The 25,025-nt window shown below is 39.3% G+C and overlaps 1 protein-coding gene across 1 annotated transcript in view; it reads right to left on the bottom strand.

The window, feature by feature from the left end:
• The window catches only part of st8sia4 (ST8 alpha-N-acetyl-neuraminide alpha-2,8-sialyltransferase 4), a 129,695-nt gene that overhangs the window by 88,178 nt on the left and 16,492 nt on the right, over positions 1 to 25,025 (bottom strand). The window contains exons 2-3 of the mRNA XM_016994827.2: positions 21,530 to 21,661; positions 5,949 to 6,206 (exon numbers count right to left, since the gene is read on the bottom strand). Coding sequence (XP_016850316.1) covers positions 5,949 to 6,206; positions 21,530 to 21,661 — 390 coding nt within the window. The remainder of the gene's footprint in view (positions 1 to 5,948; positions 6,207 to 21,529; positions 21,662 to 25,025) is intronic.

Here is a 25,025-nt window from a genome sequence, read left to right as displayed (position 1 = left end):
AAACACTCACTTTGCCAGGCAAAGTGAGGGGAGATGACAAGGTCCTTTAGTCCAAGAACTTGAACGAGGCTAGGAAATAACTTGACTCTCGGAAAAAACAAGGCTTGAATACAAGACAGCAAGGAACGAGAAACAAGAACAAGGTCCATGGTGTTTACTTGGCAAAATCCGGGAAACAAGGCAAGGCTGGGTCTTGGAAAGCAAGGCAAAATCCGTGGAAGAACAAGGCTGGAAAACGAAGGCTTGAATCAGGAACAAAGGCTTGGAAGCGGAGTAGCTGTCCACACACACTACTCCGGTTGCTGACGAATTGACTCCGCAAGAACCCTCCGGGAGCAAGGAACCTAAATAGGCCTTGTTTTCCCCACCAGAGAACACTTCTCTGGGGAACCAGAACCGAAAGTCAATCTCTGTGTCCAGATGTATGACTCCCTAAAATTTCTCATGGGAACAGGCTTAATCATCTGAATGCTTTGCTGCTATTCTCAAACTCCTGCGATTAGCCTGTTGCACTCCCTTCTGCAGGAGAATGTAATTACGGCGCGAAAAAGGGGGAGAACTCGACCCCGGGCTTGTTTGGGAGATTTCTGGAAAACAAACCTCCTGCAGGTGCAAAGGCTCAATTTCTGGCTGAAATGGTTCCCTTTCTGGCTGAAATGGAGGAAAACCCAAGTTCTCCTCTTCGTCAGTCACAACAGCACTAGGAATGGGACTACAATGCCCATGAGTCATCACAGGTACTTAACTGAAATGTTTAAATAACAGAATTTTAACTATGTTGTTCCAAAGAAGAGACAGAGAAGACAGTACTATTTTTATCATGCTAGTGCAGGCATGGGCAAACTTGGACTCTCCAGGTGTTTTGAACTCCAACTCCCACAATTCCTAACAGCCTACCGGTAGGCTGTTATGGATTGTGGGAGTTGGAGTCCAAAAAATCCGGAGGACCCAAGTTTGCCCATGCCTGTACTAATCCATAATGAATGAATCATGCAATCAGGGGAAGGGATTTTCATTCTTCTGATTTGAAAACTCTGTAACTTTCTTCAGATAAAGAAAGAAATGCAGTTAAGGAAACAAATATAGAACACTAGCTTGGGGCCCCAGCAGTGCCCGGGTCATTTGAGAATGGTATTATTTGTCTTTCAATGTTATGTATTCTGTTTGGAGTGGGTGAACTACAATTCCCAGAATCGTGGCTTAATCCTCCCCAAACCCTGCCAGTATGAAAAGTTGGCCATTTTGGGGCCTGTGTAGTAAATGTGGTCCAGATCTGTCGTTGGCTGGTCATCGCCTGAGTGCAGTACTGTCTGGATGAGGGTGAATGACTCCCAGAGTCCCGGGACAATTGCCTAAAAAAATCTGTCAGTATCCACAACAGGCAATATTCAGTCTGTGTGCCAAGTTTGCTCCAGATCCGTCATTGGCTGGGTTCAGTGGTGTTTGGATGCAGGTGAACTACAACTCCCAAAATAAAGGCCCATTTCCAAAAACACCTGCAGTATGTTCAGTTGGTCATGACGATTCTCTGTGCGAAGTGTGGTCCTGGTCCATTGTCGGTGGGCATCACTGTTTCTCTGGATGTAGGTGAACTATAACTCCCTTTTCCCCAAACATGTCCAATATGTTCTATTGGTTATGGGGGCTCTGTGTGGCAAGTTTGGTCCTGGTCCATCATCGGTGGGGTTTGGAGTGGTCATTCATTGCAGGTGAACTATAAATCCCAGTACCTACGACTTCCAAATGTCCAGGCCGATTGCCCTCCAAACCCCCCAGTCTTGAAATCTAGGCATATCAGGTATGCATGGCAAGTTTAGTCCAGACCCATCATTGTTTGGGTTCATAGTGTTCTGGGTGTAGGTGAACTATAACTCCTCTACATTCCCCAGTAGGAGTCACAGTGGTCTGACTTGGTGCGGGTGAACTACAACTTCCACCATGTGGTGGCAATCCCCCAAACTCCTCCAGTAAATGTAGCTGCAGCTCAGTTCTGCTGTGTATGTTATGCAGACAGATTTTAAAGGAAAGGGCAGTAGGCGGGGTCATGGAAACTCTGCAGAAATTGAGAACCCTGGGATGCCTGCCTGTGGTGCAAGGGCAGTAGGCAGGGTCATGCAAATTTCATAGCAATGGAGAACCCTGGGATGGAAGAAAAAGCAAAATCTAGGATGAAATGGTCCCCAAATGAAAGCATTCCTTGGGTGGTGGGCTGTAGTGCTTGGGGAGGATAATGGCAGGGTTTGGCCTACATGTTCATGGTGCTCGCTGTAACCGCAATGCCAATGCAAAGGAGTGACTTGCTGGTTTCTCCGGAGTGAGAAGTGTAGCCTGTTTTTGGAGGCCGGAGGCTGTCTGTGTGAGCGGACACCCGTGCCACATACACACATACGGGTTTTCGCTTTTATTATGGATTAGAAGATAGAAGATTAGAAGCTAGAAGATTAGATTTGAATGGTAGTATTAACAGCATTCATGAGAAGGGAGGTCTAAGCCAAAATAGTACAGTGGGGCTGAGCCAAAATAGTTTGCAAAGCATTTCAATGAAATGCTTGCTTCACTCATAAACAATTCTTTGTGCTTTTGACAAAAGTGTTATTATTGCTTCCAATGAAGCTTTGGGGTGATAAAGAACATGGGTGTACCACCATCAAAGCAATCTGTTCCCTCATCCATGTGAAGTCACATGTGACTTACAGAATATAAACAAACATGTCACTGAAAGAAGCATGGTATGGATGTTGATATCCAGATACATATCAGAATATGCTTTTCATGTTCATAGGGTTTCCTAAGGTAAGGAATACTCAGAGATGACATTGCCGATTTCTTTCCCTGAAATACAGCCTACAGCATCTGGTATTCACCGGCAGCCTCACATCCAAAGCTGACCCTGTCTACCTTCCAAGACCAGATGTCAAAATGTTAAATGTTAGAACTGTTAAAATATATTTTGTAGTTTGGGACCAGTTTGCCAAATGGCAGAGATTCTGACTGCTATGTTATTGGTTTCCCTCCCAATTTGGTGTCATCTGCAAAGCCCAAGTCAGCTCTTCCAATAATCTATAAAGAAGTTGGACATTGCTGGGTCCAGGACTGAAACTTATGATATGACAGATCACTGATGACTATTTCTTTGGATTTGGTCCTCCAATCTGCTACAAATTCAGCTAACAACCAGAGTAGGTCTAGCCACTTTTTCTACAAAATCTCATGGGGGAATTTCACTGAAAGTCTTACAGATATCAAAATAAAATACCTCTGATCTATCAACCTTCTATCTCACTCTTACTCAGCACCACCACCTCAAAAAAGTACACCAAGTCTGGCATCAATTGTTTTGAGAAGCAAATCCTAGCTCCTAGTAACCATATCATTCTTTTCTGAGTACTCATAGACCAACTGTTTCAATATTTGCTTGGGACTTATTCTAGATAAAGGTAAAGGTTTCCCCTGACGTTAAGTCCAGTCATGTCTGACTCTGGGGGTTGGTGATCATCTCCATTTCTAAGCCGAAGAGCCGGCATTGTCCGTAGACACCTCCAAGGTCATGTGGCCAGCATGACTGCATGGAGCATCGTTACCTTCTCGCCGGAGTGGTACCTATTGATCTACTCACATTTTGCATGTTCTAGATAATAATATTGAATTTGCCAATAAGTTGTTGTTTTGCTCTGCTTACATATGTTTGTGTATGTCACAGATACCCCAGGTTCTGCATCTATGGATTCCAACATCGATGGCTTAAAAATATTCTTGTTAAAAAAATCCAAAAGCAAACCTTGATTTTGCCATTTCACATAAGAGACATAATTTATTATGTCATTGTATATAATTGGATATGGAATTTCAGCATCCATTGATGCTTGGTATCTACTGGGGGTCCTGGAAACAAATTCTAACAAATACAAAGGACCCACTGTATCGCCTTTTTCAATATTTTTACACTGAAGGAACTTGTAAAATACTCAGGTTTCAGGGAAACTTGTATAACAATTATTATATATACAGCTAAAAAGGTGTGGCTTTTTCCAATCATAATCAGAACCCCTAGTGACCTCTAATGGAACCAGAGGATCATATAGAACATGTTCAGGTAACCTTGCTGCAGAATAATCATGAGTACTACATCATTACTAGAAATCACAAGAGTGCAGAATTATTTTCAGATTTAAAAAATGTGTTGAAGCAGCAGCAATAGTTTTATACTGGTTCCATTAGTACTGGCTTCTAGGTAAGTGTGAATATAATTGAAATTATATAGCACAATCTATGAAAGCCTTATTTCAGCATGTTCACACTTCATATAGCATTCCACATAGTTTTAATTGCCATGGGTACATCCAATGGAATCCTGGATTTTATAGCTTGGTGCAATATTTAGAGCCCTCAGCTAATAAGCTCTAGAACCTCACCAACCTGTGAGTCCCAGAATCCTACGTAATAGAGCCATAGAAGTTAGTGTAATAAAAATATTTAAACTGTGTAAGGGCTCCAAGACCTAACTTTATTATATTTATATTCTGCCTTTCCTCTAACAAGTTAAAGGTTGTTTAAATGGCTGCCCTCATCCCCATTTTAACTCCGCCACAACTGAGTGACAAAGAGTGGGTGATCCAAGGTTATGCTGTGAATTTCACAGTTCAATGATAACTAGAATATGGGATTCTTAACACTACAGGGCAGAGGTTCTCTAAGGCTGGATATACTCTGCCCTATATCCCAGGATCTGATCCCAGATTATCTGCTTACCCCTGAATATCTGACAGTGTAGACTCATATAATCAAGTTCACAGCAGATAATCTAGGATTTTTTTTGTGGGTCAGGTGTGAGAAAATTGGCATCTGCAAAGACAATGCCCAGAGGATTCCCAGATGTCTTTGAAGTTTTTAACATCCTTATGGGAGGCTTCTCTCATGTTCCCACATGGAGCTGGAGCTGATAGAGGGAACTTATCCGCACTCTCTCAGGGTTGGATTCGAACCGGAAACCTTCAGGTCAGCAACCCAACCTTCAAGCCATCAGTCCTGCCAGTACAAGGGTTTAACCCAATGCACCACCAGGGGCTCCATATCCATATACCCCATATAGGCTCTATATCCTATGATCAGATTCTACAATATAGATCATTTTGCGATTCCTTGATTTTGTCCCTCTGACTTCAGCGGGAGAATTGAGATCTTATTGAAATAAATAAAAATGCTGAGGAGCTTTGGCAGGATCACATTCATCCCATTATTTAATGTGCATAGGCTTGAAGAATGTCTACTTACAGAAACATGGCCATACTCTACTACAGTCAAGGGCAAGACTATCTGCAACGGTTCTGGATGACACCCAGTGTTCTGTATTTTCAACTAAAACTTGCTTTGCATTCAGACAATGACAGCCTATTAAACAGTGCCTGCACACTCCTTTTAATTTTCCTTCTGACCTTTGACAATGAATAATGCTTTGTGTTCTGGACAAGCAAACTAAAACTAAAATATGAAAATACATTTACACATGCAGTAGGACTACATTTTCAGTGCAGCATGGGAGGGTTTAGATTTGTGACTTCCAATTCCTGTAATGGGAGCTATCGAGTTAATTCCCAATTCATTGCCTGTAAACTTTACCCCATACAGTGCATATATAATAAGTAAAAGTGGTAATTTTCCGCTATGACCACAGGCGAGAAGAAGAAAATGAAAACATTCTCATTTTGTGAAGGCAACTCACCACTGGAAGAATGATTTTGCCAGCATAAAGTACAACTTGGATCCTACAAACTAATATTACAAATCTCTCAGCATATTCCAGCAGTGCAATTTCACATTCTCAATATGTAGATAGTGCTATAGTGAAAGATATCACTAAGCAATTCCAAGCCATCATTCTGAGTGAAGGCATTTGCGTTCATTATTGCTGAAGTAAAAGACAACCTGCCAAGCAGAAGATGAATCCTCACCTTATAACAAACTCATGGCTGTCAATCTCTTTTCCACATCCACTATCCAAGAGGATGCCAGAATTGCCTACAACGGCACACATCTTAAAGCGACGGTTCTTCATTGGTGAAACTTCAGGAAGGAGGCTGTGTAGATCTTGGGAAATGTTTAGGGTACGGCGTCTGTCTAGCACATAGTGAATTACATCTCCTGGCTTGAAGCTGCTCTTGACCACAGAGATGTCTCTTTCTGCATCCAAGAATCGAAGAATATTCTTCCTGTGCATCAAACAAGAAGAAACACTTAGAGAATCTCTCTAAGAACATAACAAGAAACTTGCTGAATCATGCTAGAGGCTATCTAGTCCAACATTTGTTCCACAGTGGTCAACCAGATGGCTATGGGAAACAAGAGAAAGTGAGCAGCACCAATTTGCAAACCTTTTCCCACTCATATCCATTAGCATCTGAAATTCAGAAGCATCCTGCCTTTTAAAAGATCTTCTGCAATAGCCAGTTATTAGGCATGGATTTTCTCTGATTACTGAAGGACAGCAGAAAGAGATCAGCTTAGCTATAGAGGGAAGTTCCATAGCATGAGAGCTATGGAAGATCTTCTCATACGTCCTCACCTAAAATGACTGCATGGGTGACAGACAGAACTGAGAATAGGTACTGCTGTGTTTCAAGTTGTTGTATGTTGTTTTGATAATTGACCATTTTGCAATTACACTGCTCAATGCAGGATCTCCAGCTAAAGTATCCCCAGCAGGCAGCTGTCCAGCTTATTTCTGTAAACTACTATTCTGTAACAAAATCTACTATGCTGTAACTTCAAACCATTATACCTGGTCAAATACTCTGGGGCAACAGAGAACAGGCTACAACCTCTCTCTGAAAGCCCTTGAAGTATTTACAGTGTGCAGTCATGTAACCATATAGTCTTCTCTTCATCAAGCTGAATAAGCACTGCTCCTTCATCCTTTCCTCATATATTTTGTTATCCACATCTCTTATTATCCTTGTTGCCCTACTCACAAAGTAATATGATCTTGACTATTCCCTTGTTAACATGAGGGGCCCAGAACTAAACCCAGGATTCAAGATAAGGCCCAACTAGAACAGATTTATAGTGGAAAGTATGCTAATGCAATTGGTGGCTACCATGTCATTTTGTACTAAATACGAGTTCAGACCCTTGGAAAGCTCCTATAAAATTCAAATTAAAACCTGGGGCAGATTCATTACCCCTTCAACATGACAGCCACCAATTTTCATAGCTGTAGCTCATAATTCAGTTTTAAGGACAGCTCTACAGAAGGGCATCATTTTTCAAAGTTCTGGTTATGCCCTTTCAAGCCTTATAACTTTAGATCCAAATTAGATTTAAGACCAGGTTATGGAATTCCTTCTTGTGGGAGACTCTGTTGGTCCCATTTCTGCCCTCTTTCTACAAGGAGATAGAGATCTTTTTATTTAGGCAGGTCTTTGGTTCTTTGTTAATTGTTATTTAATTTTTATTTAACTTTGGTAGTACTAGATTTTTAGTTGTACTTTGTTATCATTTTTAATAAGCCAGCTTGGGTCCTGTGTTGGGAAAAGAACAGGATATAAATTATATATATATATATATATATATATATATATATATATATATATAACACCAATATTTCAGAATAATCATAAAAATTAACCTTTCATTTGCCTTCCTTCATTGCATTTCCAAGGTTTGTGCATTTCAAGTCCCTCAGTACAGAAACTAACACATCTTGTTGTTTTAATGGGAAATTTCTTTAATATACGATCAGAAAAATTCATGGAAGTCCATTGCTACTTGTCAGATATCTACACCATAATTCGTGTATCTGCCAATTGTTGAGAAACAACATCAGAAGACAACTATTTTTTTCAAAGCCTAGTTACTTTTAAAACCTGCTTTTAGACTTCCCATAATTATCCATTATCCATAGGAGGCTCAATTTGATACTGGGTTGTAAAGAATATTTTAAAATAGATAAAATTGTGTCTTTCTTAAATGTCAAGAAATGCTTTAGGATCGATGTCATGGTTGGGACAGTAACTGCCATTCCATGTCACTGAGACAACTGTGTCACAAGACACAAAAGAGCAATGAGAGCAGTTGTATCTTGTTCCATTCTGGAAACCTCCCAACAATTCAGATGGTTCCAATGTTGGGGGATAGTATGAATAATGTGTAAATGTGCCATAGTTGTTTAACATTGAAAACAACAACATGTTTGACACAAAAAGGGAATATTTTTGCATAGGTAGATTATTTTCAATGCAAAAATTGCTCTTGTGGGGATTTGGTCTGCACAAAATTCACAACATCATTTACAGCACAGAAGATGCTGTTATTTGCACACAAAACAACTGCATGCAACAGAATAAGCCCCAAAGCAAAGCAGTATTATTTTCTTCACTTTTCCACAAAAAATAACTATCTGTGGATTTTGCACTGTATAACAAATAGTCTTTGAAAACTGGAGCTTTCAAAAACTTATTTCAGGAGGAAGAAAATTGCTAAAATTACTAATTGCTTCATTTGAGAAGAAAAATTGTAAAAAAAATTACATCACTAGCCTGTGACCCAACCTTCACACTGCCAGTTGTGCCCATGCCTTGAAAAGCCTGATATGGCCATGGTGGTACACACCTTAGTCACATCCAGACTAGACAAATGCAACATGCCATCAAGATTGCCCCCAAATGCAGATTACAAGGAAGAAAGATAAAGTGTAAAATGAACATCCAAGCTCTTCAAGTGCCATCTAAATGAGCCCTTCTCCAAACTACACTCAAGAATTATCTACCCATGGAAGACCCTGAAAATGTTGAGGAACAGAGGAATAAACTGATAACCTCCATCATCACAGCCTTGAAGAAATCACTGGATACCAAACTAAGAAACATCAAGACTGGTTTGATAAAAATGATAATGAGATCAGTTAATTGATAAGGAAAGGAAAGCCTTCCAAATATGGCAAAGAGACACTAACTGCGCTGCTAAGAAAAAGATCTACAGCAGTGCAAAAGCTGAGGTCCAAAGAATGACCAGAGAACTCAAGAACATCTAGTGGACAAAAAAGGCTCAAGAAATTCAACACTTCGCAGATGTCCATTATGTATGGGGATTCTTTAACGCCACAAAGGTCATATATGGCCCAACAAACCATGACATATACCATCTAAGTTAATCAGATGGAACCAAACTTCTGAAGGATAAAAAATCAATTGCACTACGTTGGAAAGAGAACTACCACAACCTCCTTGACTGCAGCTCCAATGTGGACAAAGAGGTTCTCTCACAAATCCCACAACAACAAACCAGGGATGAGCTTGCAGCACTGCCTAGTTTGGAGGAAGGCAGCAAAGCCATCAATCAACTAAAAATAACAAAACCAGTGGACCCGATAGGATCCCTGCTGAAATCTTTTAAAAGGATGGATCTGAGCAACACAACACAACAACAACAACTCCACAAGCTCATTGAAAAAGTGTTGGTGACTCCAATAGAAGCAAACCACAGAAGAGAAACACGTAGTGAGAAATGGTTAACATATAAACAAATGTTAATACCTACTAATCAAGAGGCAAAACTAAAAACACATGAAGAATTTTTTTTAAAATAGACCCAAATACCGTGTTTCCCCGAAAATAAGACCTCCCCAAAGAATAAGACCTAGCAGGGGTTTGGGGGATTGCCAAATATAAGGCCTCCCCTGAAAGTAAGACCTAGCAACTAAGGCTGCAGCAGAGTTCCATTGGGAAGCATGGCTGCCGGGCAGAACCAGCACTCATACACACACCGGAGGGAGGGAGGGAGGGAAAGTGCTTGCTTTCTGTGCCTCCCTCCCTCCCTGCCTTGCCTTGCCTGTCCCCCAGCCGAGGCTTGAAAAACCTTCCATGGCTGCTACTGCGCTGCCGTTTCTTCCTTCCTTCTGTCTCCCTCCTGGCCATGCTGCCTTGCTTCCCAGAGGCTTCTGATTGGCTCCTGGAGCCAGGGCAAGGGAGGGTGGGAGGGAGGGAAGGAAGAGGGCTTTCATCCTGCTGCTTTTGCTCCTTAAAGGTACAGGACGCATTGGGATTCTCCTCTCATCTTCCTATCCTATGCCATGAAACTGATTATTTTATACTATTATTCTATTGCCATATTATTATCATCATATTCTGTTACTATTATTATATCCAATTATTATATTATCCTATTAATATATTTTAAATCATTATATTATATTTTTCTATTATTATTATTATATCATTATATTATTATTCTATTATATTTTCATATTATTATATTATTATTCTGTTATTATTAAATTCCATTTTATATTACCCTATTAATATATTTTATATCATTACATTCTATACTATTATTCTATTATATTATCATATTATTATTTTATTATTATTAGCATATTCTGTTATTATTATTATTATATTCCATTTTATATTATCCTATTAATATATTTTATATCATTCTATTCTATTCTATTATTCTATTATATTATCCTATTATTATTATATTATTATGCTATTCTGTTATTATATCCCATTATTATATTATCCTATTAATACCATATTATTATCATTTTCTGTTATTATTATATCCTATATTATATTATCTCATTAATATATTGTATATAATTATATTATTATTATATTATCATATTATTATTATTATTATAGTATATTATATTATTAATCATTCATGACTACATTGAAACTAGAATAGAGAGAAATCAGCGTGGAAACCTTGTGAAACCTAAACTGCAAGAGGTACCATAGATTGTTGTACATGTAAATAATGGTAGTAACAAGAAATTCTTGATAGGATTCATAGTTTGTCTGGTTATGCTGGTTTGTGATGACAACTACTTTACAGTATATAATAAATGTTCATTTTGTTGTTCAACAATAAATGTGAGCTCTTCTTCATGGAAAAATAAGACATCCCCTGAAAATAAGACCTAGTGCATCTTTGGGAGCAAAAATTAATATAAGACCCTGTCTTATTTTCGGGGAAACAGGGTATCAACTGGCTTCAGTACTGGCAGATTAGAGAGGAATACAAGGAAGGTAAAGAAAGAGGATTTGAAACAACGGAAAAACTTTGGGACAAAATATTGAAAATTAACACCAAACAAATAAGAATATTATACAAACAATTACTTACCTGGGTTCAAGAGAAAGATCAAATAAAAGAAGTAATGATAAAATGGGCCAAAGCGATAGGACACACAATTTATCTAGGTCAATGGGAAGAAATATGGGGGAGGGGGGGAAGCTGAGGTGAGCCTATGCTACAAAAATAAAGGAGAACTGGTTCAAAATGTTCCACATGTGGTATTGGACGCCAAACAAACCCGCTAGATTCAATAGAGGAAAAAACAGTGGAAACTGTTGGGAATGTGGAAAGCACACCGGGAATTTTATCCACATGTGGTGGGAATGTAAGAAAATCAAAAATTTTTGGCGAGAAATACATTAAAAAATGACAAAAATCCTACAAAAAGAAATTGAATTTAAGCCAGAATGCTTTCTATTAGGAATTACAGACATGCAAATAGATAAAAACACCGATAGAATAATATTTTACCTCACCATGGCGGCGAGAATAGTGCTCGCACAAGTATGGAAAACAAAGGAAGTACCTAGCATGGAAAAATGGCTCAATAAAGTAATGGACGTGATGAATATGGATTTATTAACACAAAAACTAGCCCAGGAAAGAACATCAAATAAAACGGATTGGAAACCCATGAAGGAATTTTTACAAAAAGAAAAATTTTGATAGAAGGATGGACTAAAGAAAGTCCGTCGGATAATAGTATAAAGTAAAGATAGTTAAACTTGTTTAACTTCAAAAATAAAAATAAATGACCAAAAGAAAATCAAAAGGACCACACCCGGAGCTCTGGAAGTAACAGGAAATATATAGCAACAGTTTACATGTAAGCTTGTTTTTCTCTTTTCCTGTGGTTGTTTTTGTGTGGTGGTTGTTGGGGTTTTTTTTTAGTTTTTTTTCATCCCCCTTTCATTTTTCAACTTGTGTACTGACACCTCATTTCCCCCCTCACCCCCAGTTACCCGTGTTGTCTTATATGTGTTTTATTGTATCGAGAAATGAGAATCTTTGTTGTAGTAAGAAATGTATGAAGTTGCTTGGAAATCTCTCAATAAAAATTATTTTAAAAAGAAAAAGAAAGTGTGGGTGACTGAGAAAATCCCAGCAGACTTCAAGGATGCCACCATCACCACCCTTTTCAAAAAGGGAGAAAGAACAGGCTGTGGAAACTATCAAGGTAGCTCCTTTCTAACCTCTGCTGGGAAAATCCTCACAAGAATCCTTGCAAACTGCCTTTTACCTATCTCAGAAGAAATCCTTCGAGAATCCCAGAACATCTTCCGTTCCTCCAGAAGAACAGTGAATATGATCTTCACTGCATGACACCTCCAAAAAAATTTCAGGGAAAAAGATCAGCCTCTGTATATGGCATTAATTACCTTGCAAAAGCATTCGACACAGTGTATCATCCTCTATCTTTGGACCACCCTCCAAAAAAAATGGATGCCCTGACAAATTTGTAAACATCCTGTGGCTCCTCCATGATGACATGATAGCAACAATCTTAGACAGCAATGACCCCCAGAATGACCCATTTAAGGTGGAATCTGGGGTCAAACAGGGATGTGTTACTGCCAACCCTGTTATATGCCTGTGGAACGTGGACTGTCTACAGACATCACACTCAACTTCTGGAATGATTCCATCAGCGTTACCTCCAAATAAAAATGTAGCAAATCTCTTGGGAAGACAGGAGAACAAATGTCAGCATGCTGGTAGAAGCAAAGACAACCAGCACTGAAGCGGTGATCCTTTGTCATCAACTTCACCGGACTGGTCACATTGTCCAAATGCCCATTCACCATCTCCTAAAGCAGTTACTATACTCCCAATTCAAGAACAGAAAACAGAATGTTGGTGGACAGGAAAAGAGATTAAAAGATGGGCCTAAAGCTAACCTTAAAAACTGTGACATAGACACTGAGAACTGGGAAGTTCTGGCCCTTGAACATTCTAACTGGAAGTCGGCTGGTACCAACAGAGCTGTGGAATTCGAAGGCATGAATGGAGGGCAAAAGGGAGAAAGGTGTCAAGAGGAAGGCATGTCAAGCGAACCCAGACCAGGACCACCTTCTACCTGGAAATCAATGTCCTCACTGCCAAAAAACATGAAGGTCAAGAATAGTCACCTACGGATCCACTGCCAAGACCCTACACTTGGAACGTAATTATACTCAGACATGAGTGATCATCGATTATGATAATGATGAGTCAAAAAATAGAGTTTACTATGATCTGTAGCTTTAGGTATCCAAATCCACATTTTGTAGCTTTTAATTGTATTGTTTTTAAGGTTGTGTGCTGTTTTGGGACTCGATCCAGAAAGAAAAGTGTGATACTACTACTACTACTACTACTTGTTGTTGTTGTTGTTGTTGTTATTATTATTTCCCCCACAGATGCGGGGACCATATTGTTTTTCCAATTCTCTGTTCGATTTTTTTTGCTCACCTCTGATTCTAATGTTGCTTTATTGGGTTATTCTTTTTCATAGTGTATTGACTGATTTTTTTATTCTGGATTTTATTGCTAGTAAGCACCTTCAGCGATTTTATAGTAAAGGAGATTACAGATATAAGAACCAACCAAATATATCTCAAGAGTTCTCCAAACATCTCTTTAGTCTTTTACAGTCTGACCTAGAGAAGCCGGGGATGAAACATGGGACCTTTCTTACGCCAAGCATATGCTCTGTCAATGAACTACAGCCTTCTGTCATTTCTAACAGTCTCTTGTGTCTCTCCAGCAGTCAAACAAAGCTGTAACCATGTTGAGCAAGTCTCTGATTCATAGCTATTAAGGACACAGAAATCTTAGCTTTGTGGCTTTCCGGGGGAGGAAATGTGGCACACTGATATTGTGAAACATCATTGCAGAATCAATATTTTAGAGAAAAATCTATCTCAGTTTCACCCTGCACAGTACTTTTTGCTCTGCCAATGGAGTCTTAGTGGCAATGGGAACAAAACTGATTTAAAAACTATGTGATAGAATCAGAGCCGGCCCAAGGAAATTTTCAAGTGTAAGCGAAAAAGGATTTTTGATGCCAACCCCCCCCCCAAAAAAACCCCAATCACCGAGAATTCACCCACGGAGACCCATTTCCACGTTGAGCAGCCTCCGTGGAAATGGGCGATCTGCCCTGTGCGCGGAAATGGGCGATCTGCCCTGTGCGTGTTCGCACAGGACAGATCACCCATTTCCGCCCTGCCTGCTCAACGCAGACGCAGAACGGCGGTGATCTGCACCTGCGTTGAGCAGGCTCCGTAAAAATGGGCGATCTGCCCTGTGCGCGTGTGCACAGGACAGATCGCCCATTTCCACCCTGCCTGCTCAATGCAGGCGCAGATTGGCAGCGATCTGTGCCTCCGTTGAGCAGCCTCCAGGGAAATGGGCGATCTGCCCTGTGCGCACGCGCACAGGGCAGATTGCCCATTTCGGCCCCACCTGTTCGACGCAGGCGCAGATCGGCTGGTGATCTGCACCTGCGTTGAGCCCAGGCTGCATTGAGCCCAACGGCGCTGAGCCCAACGGCGGCGGCACAGCAGCGGCACCGGCGGCGCTACGGGGGAGCTGTCGACGCCTCAACAGTGCCCCTATCGGCGTGCGCCCGAAGCGGCCGCTTCAGTGGCCTCTACGTTCAACCGGCCCTGGATAGAATGGGAGTTTCATAAATTCAGGAACAAATGATTTCTTTTGCTTTCAAATGTCTTCAAAAAGTGGAACCAACAGAAACTGTTACCGTCACAGTGAGATACTAAACCTCCAATATAAAAGTCAAAGGTTAGGCATACAAACTCAAGTGCTGGTTCTGTCGAAATATTTGTTCTCAATTAAATATTTATTGAAACTGAAGAGAGCTTCAATTACCAGATCTAGACAGCACTATGGAGAATGGGGATACTTTTGCTCTGAAGTACACAAATACCTATTCCAGGAGATATCATAGAATCAACAGAAGATGTCCAGTAGATGGTCTGTAGTGTTCTAACTGGGCCTCCAGTTTACACTGGCTGCCAATGCAAAGATGCTGAATTGATAATGTCACTGGGAGGCAATACATTCCAGCTTCCCTAATTTGCACTATCCAAACCAAACAAATGCATGATTTTTAGTTCAGCTGTTCCAACCTGTTTCATGGAAACCTTGAATTCTGCAAAAGCCTTGTAGGATCTCCACAAAAAAATCTTTAAAAATTTTTTAAAAGAAGATGCCAAAGTATAAAATTATATTGAATTTCAATTAATATGTTGTTTTTTTATTTGTATTTTATATTGCGGCATTGAATCTTGCCTTTGTGTAAGCTGCTCTGAGTCCCCCTCGGGGTGAGTAGCCGGAAGGAAGCAAATGCTTAGATTGGCACCTGCGATCAATGGAAATTTGGGGACAATTATGTCCCAGCCCAGGATGTAACACAACACTGCCACAATGCTTAGGGACGAAGTTAGAGTTGTGGGGGGGGGGGCAGAGAGGCTTATGAAGGGTTCTATGACCAAAATAATTTGGGAACCATTAATTTAGTGATCCAAGTTAATGCCTTTGGGTAAGTGAATTGCATGCAGCTAAATCTGATGGACTTAGGCTTTGTTACTGCTTTAGGTCTGCATGCTATGTAGACCAGTAGTTAAGTACTGATTCCTAACACTGTCAAAAAGACAAATGGCCCCAACAACTGCTTTAGGAACTATGCTTTTAGCAGAGATCCCATATTCTGCAGTTGCAGTTAATTTATTGTGAGGAATGAAAATGGAAGATTTATGTTTAGGTTCTCCTAGAATTTATTGATTACCAAAAGACAAATGGCCACTATTATAACTAACTCCACATTATTTTATTTATCCTATGAGGCATCTTTGTAAACAAAGCCTTCCCTTTTAAAATACCTCATTGATCATTTTTCCAACAAGCGAAATCACTTTCTCACAATAGAATAAATCACAAACAGACAAAACGCCTTTCTTTTATTTGAACTGAACCCTTTGAAGTTTGGTTCCTAGTCTAAACTGAGTCTTAACATACAATATTTTTCTATACTGTGTACACACTAAATGCTCTTAATAGTTAAATGAAGACTTTCTGCTCCATCAGATTGCTCCAAGCAACTGATACAAACCAATGGATATAGAGCTTCTTATCCCCTTATCTTCAATCAATTATCAGAGATAAGAGGCTTTATTAAAGGGTTTGATGTGTTTTTAGGCTGTTTAAATTATTCCCACATTATTTTAAATTCACCTTTTTCTATACCATTTTAAATTTATTTTATCTGTACAATATCCACTACAATGCAGACCATTATATTAATATTTTAATAAATAATGCATACAAAATACTGGAACAGCATCGTACTTGAGAAAGTTATCAGCAAAAAGTCTCAACCCCAAGACTGATATCAATTCCCTCTCCACACCAAGCCATCATACAATTCAGAAGAGGCAGGTCACCCTTCAAGCTACACAACAGATTTGTAGAGCTGTGATTCCAAACAAACTGTCATGATCCCATCCTTTCAAATCCTAGGATCTGCTATTTAGGGAGGAACATTCAAGAATTCTAATCTGAAAAGTTCTAGTCTCTCACAAAATTTCAAACCTAAGGATTCAACAGGGTGCTGCCTTAATAGTTAAAATGGAAATACATTGCAACTGTTTTGTGTGTGAAATGACCTCAGGTCAAGCCATGACAGGAGCAAAGTAGATAAGGACTTCATCAGGTGAGCAGGAGGGAAGTGGAAAAAAGAGGGGAAAGTGCTGGGAAGAGTGGGGAAACCATCTCAATCTATTCTCTTCCAGCAGGGTCTGTCTTTGGGGATGGCCAACCATCCCATGACCTTTCCCCATCTTCTTTTAGTTTTTCCTTGCTTCCCCTCACTTTCTGGAAGCAGGAGCCAGGAGCCTTCTCTCCCTTGTAGCACACTGGTAAAACTTAGTACCATGGGCTGTCATCAGAAGTGGCCATGCATCATGGGATGGCCTCCGTGGGATTCAGTTTCACAAGTGTGTGAAAACAGAGAGAACACGGGGGGGGGGGGGAGCATCCATGTGATGAGGTCCTGTAAGTCAAAAATGAGCTGCAATACAAAGTTATGTGTCATCCAGTTAAATAAGTCCTGGTGAGTTATTACTTGTTAAGCCTAAGAAACAGCAGCAGCTGCAACAACATCAGACAGCAGTCCTTCAGTCACAACCACTGCTGATCAAGAAGCGAGGTTGGCTTGCTTTCTGACACACCATCTGTTCAAACTGTCTAACAAGGAGATTGTTTTATATTACAATGTTCTTAAAGATATTTCTCATTCATCAAAGCCTTGCAATGACAGAAGAAATGTTTTCAAGAAGAATCCATTATGTAAAATGAACAAATGAGTATAATTTTGTATTATTTTGCAATTATCACTTGCTGCTACTGCTATTTTGTCACTAAAGTAGAGGAAGGTTTACAATTTAAAATCAGGAAATACCTGGTTTTCTCTTTACCAGGAAGTGCTTTTGTAAAATGACGAAGAGTTATCATCAATTAGAATACAAAGTACCAGGTTAGATGGACTAATGACATAATTATATGAGAAGAATCATGCTAGAGGAGACCAAAATCCTGTATGGTCCAATATTCTGTTCACACAGTAGCAGATCAGTTGCCTATGAAAAGTATATCAGCAAGACATAAATACAACTGTACTCTCATGATGATAAAATATAAGAAAGCTTCCAATGTTTTTACAGTTTACAACATAGGAAAGAATACAGATTGAGTTCCAAGGGAATTTCAATCCACTTTGGTTTGTGTTGTAAAGATACACATTGCAGAAGATGGAACCTTTGGTCTGATCTGGCAAATGCCTTGTTTTGGAATATTTGTGTTCTCAGAAAGGAGATCCAAGTATGAGGAACTCAAAGAGAAAGAGAGAGAACTTTAATATTGCTCAAGAAAGCTGGTCAATGGACAGCACTATTTTAGGCATTTTTTCTGAACGCTGCCACCTCTTGCCCGAACTTCTGTGATGGTGGGCAAGAAGAGCTGGAGACATCAATACATAAATTCCTGCTTTCCTAGTTTCATCATTAGAAATGAATAAGAAAACTGTTAGTGTTTGTAATTAATGTGACTTATTTGCTGATTAAATACCATACTATTTGAGGTGCACCTACAGTGTATGATTAATGCAGTTTGACATACTATCTCAAGACTATGGAATCATGGGATTTGCACTTGGACAAGGTCTTTTGCCTTCTATTCTTCTATAGCTCTAAGTGATGATAGTTAAAATTGTAGGTGCAACTCTTTTCAACTAAGTTTTTCCAAAGTGAATCCGTATTATAAAATATAAAACAGTAAAATTCAATACCATCAAATTATATAAACTGTATTATATGGCAAAAAAAAATTATCATTGCATGTGCAACCATATCTACAAGCACCTCACATATCTACTAAGCTAGGATTAGGGCTTGTGCTAGAAATAGAACTTTAAACCAGATGTGAAACAAAATACTTCTCATTTTATAAACCAACCTTTTTCTTTCTTTGTCAGAGAACTAAATGACTCAGAAAGCCAAAGGCTTGAAAAAGGAGAACTTTTTAAAAAGATTCTGAGTGTTTTCTTAAAGCAAGTATCTACAAGCCATTGTTCGGTTCAAAACAAAATCATCTCAAGTATATTATAATTCAAGTCACTGGCATGATAGTTGACTGTTTGCTCCTAAAGTGATGAAGAACCGAGATCATTTACAAGCTAAGTTGTCCAAGAGCAACCCCAGGTCTCCTGAAGATTTCCTTGAACATCACCCTATGCATGTCAATTAACCAGCACTGTAAATTTCTGTGTTGTTGTTGTAGACAGAGGACATTAAAATAGACAGCTGAAATTACTCTGCCATTATACAGTAGCATTATGCACTTAAAATTCAACTTAGAGGGTTAGGATAACTTTTCACAAAGACTACTAAAATGAAAAACATAAAAGGCATAGAGAACAAAAGAGGGAACATTGAAGGAGTTGGACATGTTCAGTTTGGTAAAGAGAAGACTAAGGGATGACATGATTCACACTCTTTAAATACCTCAAGAGATGCCACGGAGAGGCGGGACAGATCTAAAGATTTGGATTTATGGGGGGGGGGGGTAGATTTTAACTGAAGTTTAGAAAGAACTTTTTGATAGGGAGGGTGCATCTTCATTATAGAATTAATGCACTTTGACACCACTTTAACTGGCATAGCTCAAAGCATTCTCTGCGAAAGAGTACTAGTGCCTCACTAATCTCCAAGTCCCATGATTTCACAGCATTGAGCAATGGCAGTTAAAGCAACATTAGACTGCTGATAAGACTACTGTGAAGCTCCTAAATATGAAATGCAACTAATAGCCATTCCATGATGTCCTCAGAATCTGATCTTCAAGCTTCACTAATACCTCAAAATCACAACTAAAATCAGTTGTGCAAATTCAAGAGTTTTTTCTTTAAAAAAAATAAGATAGAATAAGCATCACTTGGACATGAGGGTGCACATCAGGTTGCTGCAAAATAGTTTTTAGAGAAGGATAAATGGAAATGCCAAATTGCCTCTGTTTTATTTCTTTTCCCCCTCTCATCTTACAGTAATAGTGGAGTACACTTTGCAAACACCGGTTGAGCATCCCTTATCCAAAATGTTTGAGACCAAAAGTGTTCCATATTTCAGATTTCTTTTTCGGATTTTTAAATACAGTAAAGATACTTACATATAAAATGGCTTAGGGCAGCAGCAAGGTGACAGTAAGCCCCAGCAAGGCAGTGATAAACAGTGGACTGTCTCACCTCGAGGGAGGGAGGAAAATGGTGCAGCCAAGTTCACAGCCAAACTTTGCACAAGTCATGCCATTTCTACCCAGGCCTTCTGCACATAAGAACCGAGGAATTACAACCAACTCCAACAACAACAGTAGCAGTAGGGCTGCCAGCCACCCAACTCCACCTTCAAGGTGGCAACTATAGCCCTCCTACAGCATTCAGATGGAGATTCAAGGATCTGTGAAATGACAGGCAACATTGATTCTCACCATTTCATAAATTCCAATTTCTCTCTTCAGCTGTGTCTTCTTCCAGCCTCACAAATACAGTACAGCAACATTTGTACCATAACTCCAAACATTTCAGATTTTGGAGCATTTTGGAATTCTGGATAAATGATGTTCAACCTTGCTAGCACTTCCTATAACATCCAAAATATAGATAGTACAACCATAACACACCAGGTCTCTGCCTGCTAATGCTCTTGCTTGGTGAAAACACTCATGAAGTTTCAAAAAAGAATGTAACACATTTTACATATTTTGGATTGTCCTATAAAAGTATCACCAAACAATGGGTTTTGATTTTTTTTAAAAAAAAAATAGAGGGGATCATTTAGGTACATTTTGGTGTCATTCTCTTTGAAATATTGCTGAACTTGTTCTCCTTTACAAATTTCAGAAAGCAAACCTTGAAATTCCAATGTGCTGAGCACTATTGGCTTATCCTCCTATAGGTTGCCACGATTTCACCAGTCCTCAGACTCTCTCTTTGAATTGTTGCCCATTTTAAATGCCATTTTATGATGCCATTGTGTAACAACAACAAACAACAACAACAACAACAACAAAAACATTTTTTTATTTCTTACCCGCCAATCCTCATTGCTCAAGGCAGGTTACAATATAATGAAACTACGAAAGAACAGCAAAAACACTACAAATATACACACTAAAATATACCTCCATAAAAGTTACACACCAAAAGGTACCTTTACAAAATACATACTAAAACACACAAAACTGAGATCAAACGAAGGACACTTAACATTCATTTTTAAAGACTGTCTGGTAGGCCTGCTGGAAGAGATAGGTCTTTACATGGTTTTAAAATTCTGACAGCTCATTTAGCTGTTGGAGTTCTTCCAGTAGGTTGTTCCACAGTGGTGGGGTGGCCAATGAAAAGGTCCCCTGGGTGGTAGTTGCCAGTCAGGTTCTGGCTGGTTGTAGCAGATGCCCTCCAGAAGACCAAAGTGTGTGGGGCAGATTGTATGGGAGAAGGTGATCCTTTATGTAACCTGGACCCAAACCATGTAGGGCTTTAAAGGTCGAAACCAACACCTGGTACTTTGCCCAGAAACTAATTGCCAACCAGTGGAATGACTTTAGGATAGGTGAGATATGCTCACTTCTAGATGTTCCTGTAACCAATCTGACTGTTCTATTTTGAACCAGCTGAAGTTTCCAAACTTGGTACAATGGTAATCCAATGTAAAGTGCACTGCAGAAGTGCAACCTTGAGGCTACCAGTGCATGCAATACCATCTTCAGGTCCTCCAAATCTAGGATGGGGACTTGAGCATTTACAGATTTTGGAATCCATGGAGGCTCTGGATCCAAACCGCAGCTGATACCAAGGATCCATTATATATAAACAATGTGTATGTATATTTAAGGTACCTACCTTATTTCTAGCACCAAGGAGGAATTGATTTTCCATCTCTCCACAGAATGCTGGAACACTGAAGAGCCACTCTTTTGGTTTATTTTGTCAGAATTATTGACCATTGATCTACTCAAACTTGAATCACCATCTCTGAAACACAGTACAAAAAACCCAGTATATGTTAATATTACGACTGTGTTGTACAAGAATACTTTTATAGTGCATCACAACCTACAGTGGGGTTTCTTTATTTACAGTAGAGTCTCACTTATCCAACATTCTGGATTATCCAATGCATTTTTGTAGTCAATGTTTTCAATACATCATGATATTTTGGTGCTAAATTTATAAATACAGTAATTACTACATAGCATTACTGCGTATTGAACTACTTTTTCTGTCAAATTTGTTGTATAACATAATGTTTTGGTGCTTAATTTGTAAAATCATAACCTAATTTGATGTTTAATAGGCTTTTCCTTAATGCCTCCTTATTATCCAACATATTCGCTTATCCAACATTCTGCCGGCCCGTTTACGTTGGATAAGTGAGACTCTACTGTATATACATGGCTGATTCAATGGTCAAACATGAAATAGTGTTGAAGTGTTGGACTAGGACTTTTGGAGACCAGGATGCAAATCCCCAATCAGCCAGGAAGACCTAATGGGTGGTCTCAGGTAAGTCACACTCTCAACCTTAAATAATAATATACCTCCTTGGAATATATCTTGATGAGAAAATTCCCTGACAAGGTCAAAGATGACCCAAAGAGACATAAAAATAACAATAAATGGATGGCTATAGGTTTGAAGGAGCCCTGAGTTAATGCTCTCGGGTGGTCTCCCTCCTATTCCAAAGGTAGTCACAGTTTCTTCTCAATTTTTGAAAGCATTAAGTGGAATTAAAATGGCAATTTATGGGCTCGTTTTACTGGCATATGGAATTCAAGACAAGTATAAGCACTGGTAGGCTTTGCTAAGGCTCTTAGCAACATGATACCAGACCTACTTATATCAATACAATTATGAATATAATCAGTTATTAAACCAAGAGGGATTCCCCTCTTCCTTCTTTCTCTTTAAGGTTTTTTTTTAAAAAAGAAGTTACTAGTGTGCATGAATTCAAAGTTCACCAAGCTCCTTTCATGCAAAGCACTTTAGAAAAAAAGGTCTGTGCTCTTACCATGAAAAGTTGGTTGGTGAAAAGATAGCACATAATCTTTTTATTGTAACAATAAGCCTTTGCTCACCAACAAGAAGATCCAAAACATACATCCTACCTTCAAAATAATGGAGGAATCTTATATTAAAGTATCTTGGGAATTTGCCTCACTGAATTCAGTGGCATTTGTTTCTCAATAATCACCTATACTGACTTTCTATTAATTGATATATAAGGTATAAAATTCCAAATACTTCCATTCCAAAATTTCCTGTCTTCAAGTAATATGGAGTCATTCTGCCTTGCCTGCACACATGTACATATGCACTCACGAACATACACATATGCTGTGCAAATGGAAATACAGTAGAGTCTCGCTTATCCAAGCTTCTGGATTATCCAATGCATTTTTGTAGTCAATGCTTTCAATATATCATGATATTTTGATGCTAAATTCGTAAATACAGTAATTACAACATAACATTACTGCGTATTGAACTACTTTTTCTGTCAAATTTGTTGTATAACATGATGTTTTGGTGCTTAATTTGTAAAATCATAACCTAATTTGATGTTTAATAGGCTTTTCCTTAATCCCTCCTTATTATCCAAGATATTTGCTTATCCAAGCTTCTGCCGGCCCGTTTAGCTTGGATAAGTGAGAGTCTACTGTATGTGCTAAATTTCAAAACAGGTGGTTTGTGCCCCCCTCCAAATCTGTTACTAGAATAATAAAATGACAATAAATTACAAACACTTTGAAGGATTTTTAGTGCACCAATTTGCAATGTACTCATACACACAAACGTTTACCTTAAATCCTTGAAATTTAAACTTAGATTGAATGTAAGCAGACACTTACAAAGATGTCATTTTGAGAGATCCAGAAGCTAATAAATCAAAACCTTTTAGTTTGCCCCAATGAATCTGTGAATGAAACAACCTCACATTGAGTCTCCCTTTGGGGATGAGAAGGGTGGGGTATAAGTAAAGGAAATAATAAATATAATAAATTGTAATTCAGATTGTAATTCAGATCAGTTTGGCACTGCTGGGCAGAGACCCAGTTTTCATCTCCTCTCCCACCCCTTGGTTGCCAGCTACAAGGATGTTGCGGGACCTACCACATGGTGGGCAACGTCTTTCCTGGTGTGAGAGAGGGCACGAGGGGACAGCCATCTCATGTTCCCTGGCTGCCTGAGCCCAGGGAGAGTGGGATGGCTGTTGACACACCTACAGTCAATTCCTGAATGGTAAACACAGTGGAGGATCTAAATCCTGGTGCAGGATTTGGGCTTTTGCCTGTGTGTTTTTAACCCAGGATACAGTAACATTAAGCAGTTTTTCCCGAGTCAGATCAGGCCAGTCTGCATTGCCTGCAGGTTATGAACAATGTAGATCAAGCCTTGGTCTGCGGTCTCCCCTTTCTCTTTGCCCCTTTTCCTGTACTGCAAGTATTATACTGTAAGCCAGAAGCAAGGACTGTCTTTTTACAACTGATTCTACAAAAGCCTTTGGCCCCTAAGGAGTAATACAAAAATTATATACAAACATGTCTGGAGAGGTGCAAGGAGCTTGCCTTTTCTCTTCACCACAGAAAGAACTCCAGGTTTTGTAGCTCTAACCTCTAACCTCTGGCCCTTTGCGGGGGGGGGGGGGGGGACAAGGGCCACAAGAACAGAGTTTGTAGAAGTGACCATGCTGAATGCAAGATTCTTGGGAGATACAGTCCAAACAAAAATTTTAATGCTCTGTGGAGGAAAAACATCATGATCTGTTGCAAAGCAATATGGTCTGGTCCACTGACCAGTCAAAGAGCAGCCTCATAAACAATGCTTGGTCCTTCTCCAAAGGTCAACTCTATTTGCCAGTAGCCCCAGGACTCTGGGAGCAAGGGATAAGAAACACTGGCTCAACCAAAAGAACAAGGAATCATTTATTCAAATGAAAATATTAGCAAGGGAAGAACCCCCCTGGTCAACTTAACAGCTCTCTAATTTTGTCTGCCATCTATTTAGGCTGCTTCTATATAGAGGGCCCTTCTACATAAAAGTTTAATGCCTAAGTAGAAGAGCCATTAATTTCCCTCTTTGGCCTTTTCCAATGACTCCCCTTTCCTTGTCTCTTTCTTTTTTCAATTTGCAAGGATGATGACAGGACCTCTCTCTCTCTCTCTTTTGAATTAAACAGTTTTATTCAATAGCCTTTGTCTAGAAAATAGGATTAAAATAATAAATTGAGAGCAAAATAAAAAAGCTTCATGGTGCGATTTTTAATAAACATTGTATCTTATCATATCCTCTGATTCTAATACATACCACAGCTCTACTTAATACAGAAGCACAAAGG

Source organism: Anolis carolinensis, chromosome 2 (assembly GCF_035594765.1).
Source record: "Anolis carolinensis isolate JA03-04 chromosome 2, rAnoCar3.1.pri, whole genome shotgun sequence".
In the NCBI taxonomy this organism is placed as follows: domain Eukaryota; kingdom Metazoa; phylum Chordata; class Lepidosauria; order Squamata; family Dactyloidae; genus Anolis; species Anolis carolinensis.
Note: the sequence above shows the minus strand (reverse complement) of the source record. Positions and strands in the feature narration are given on the sequence as shown.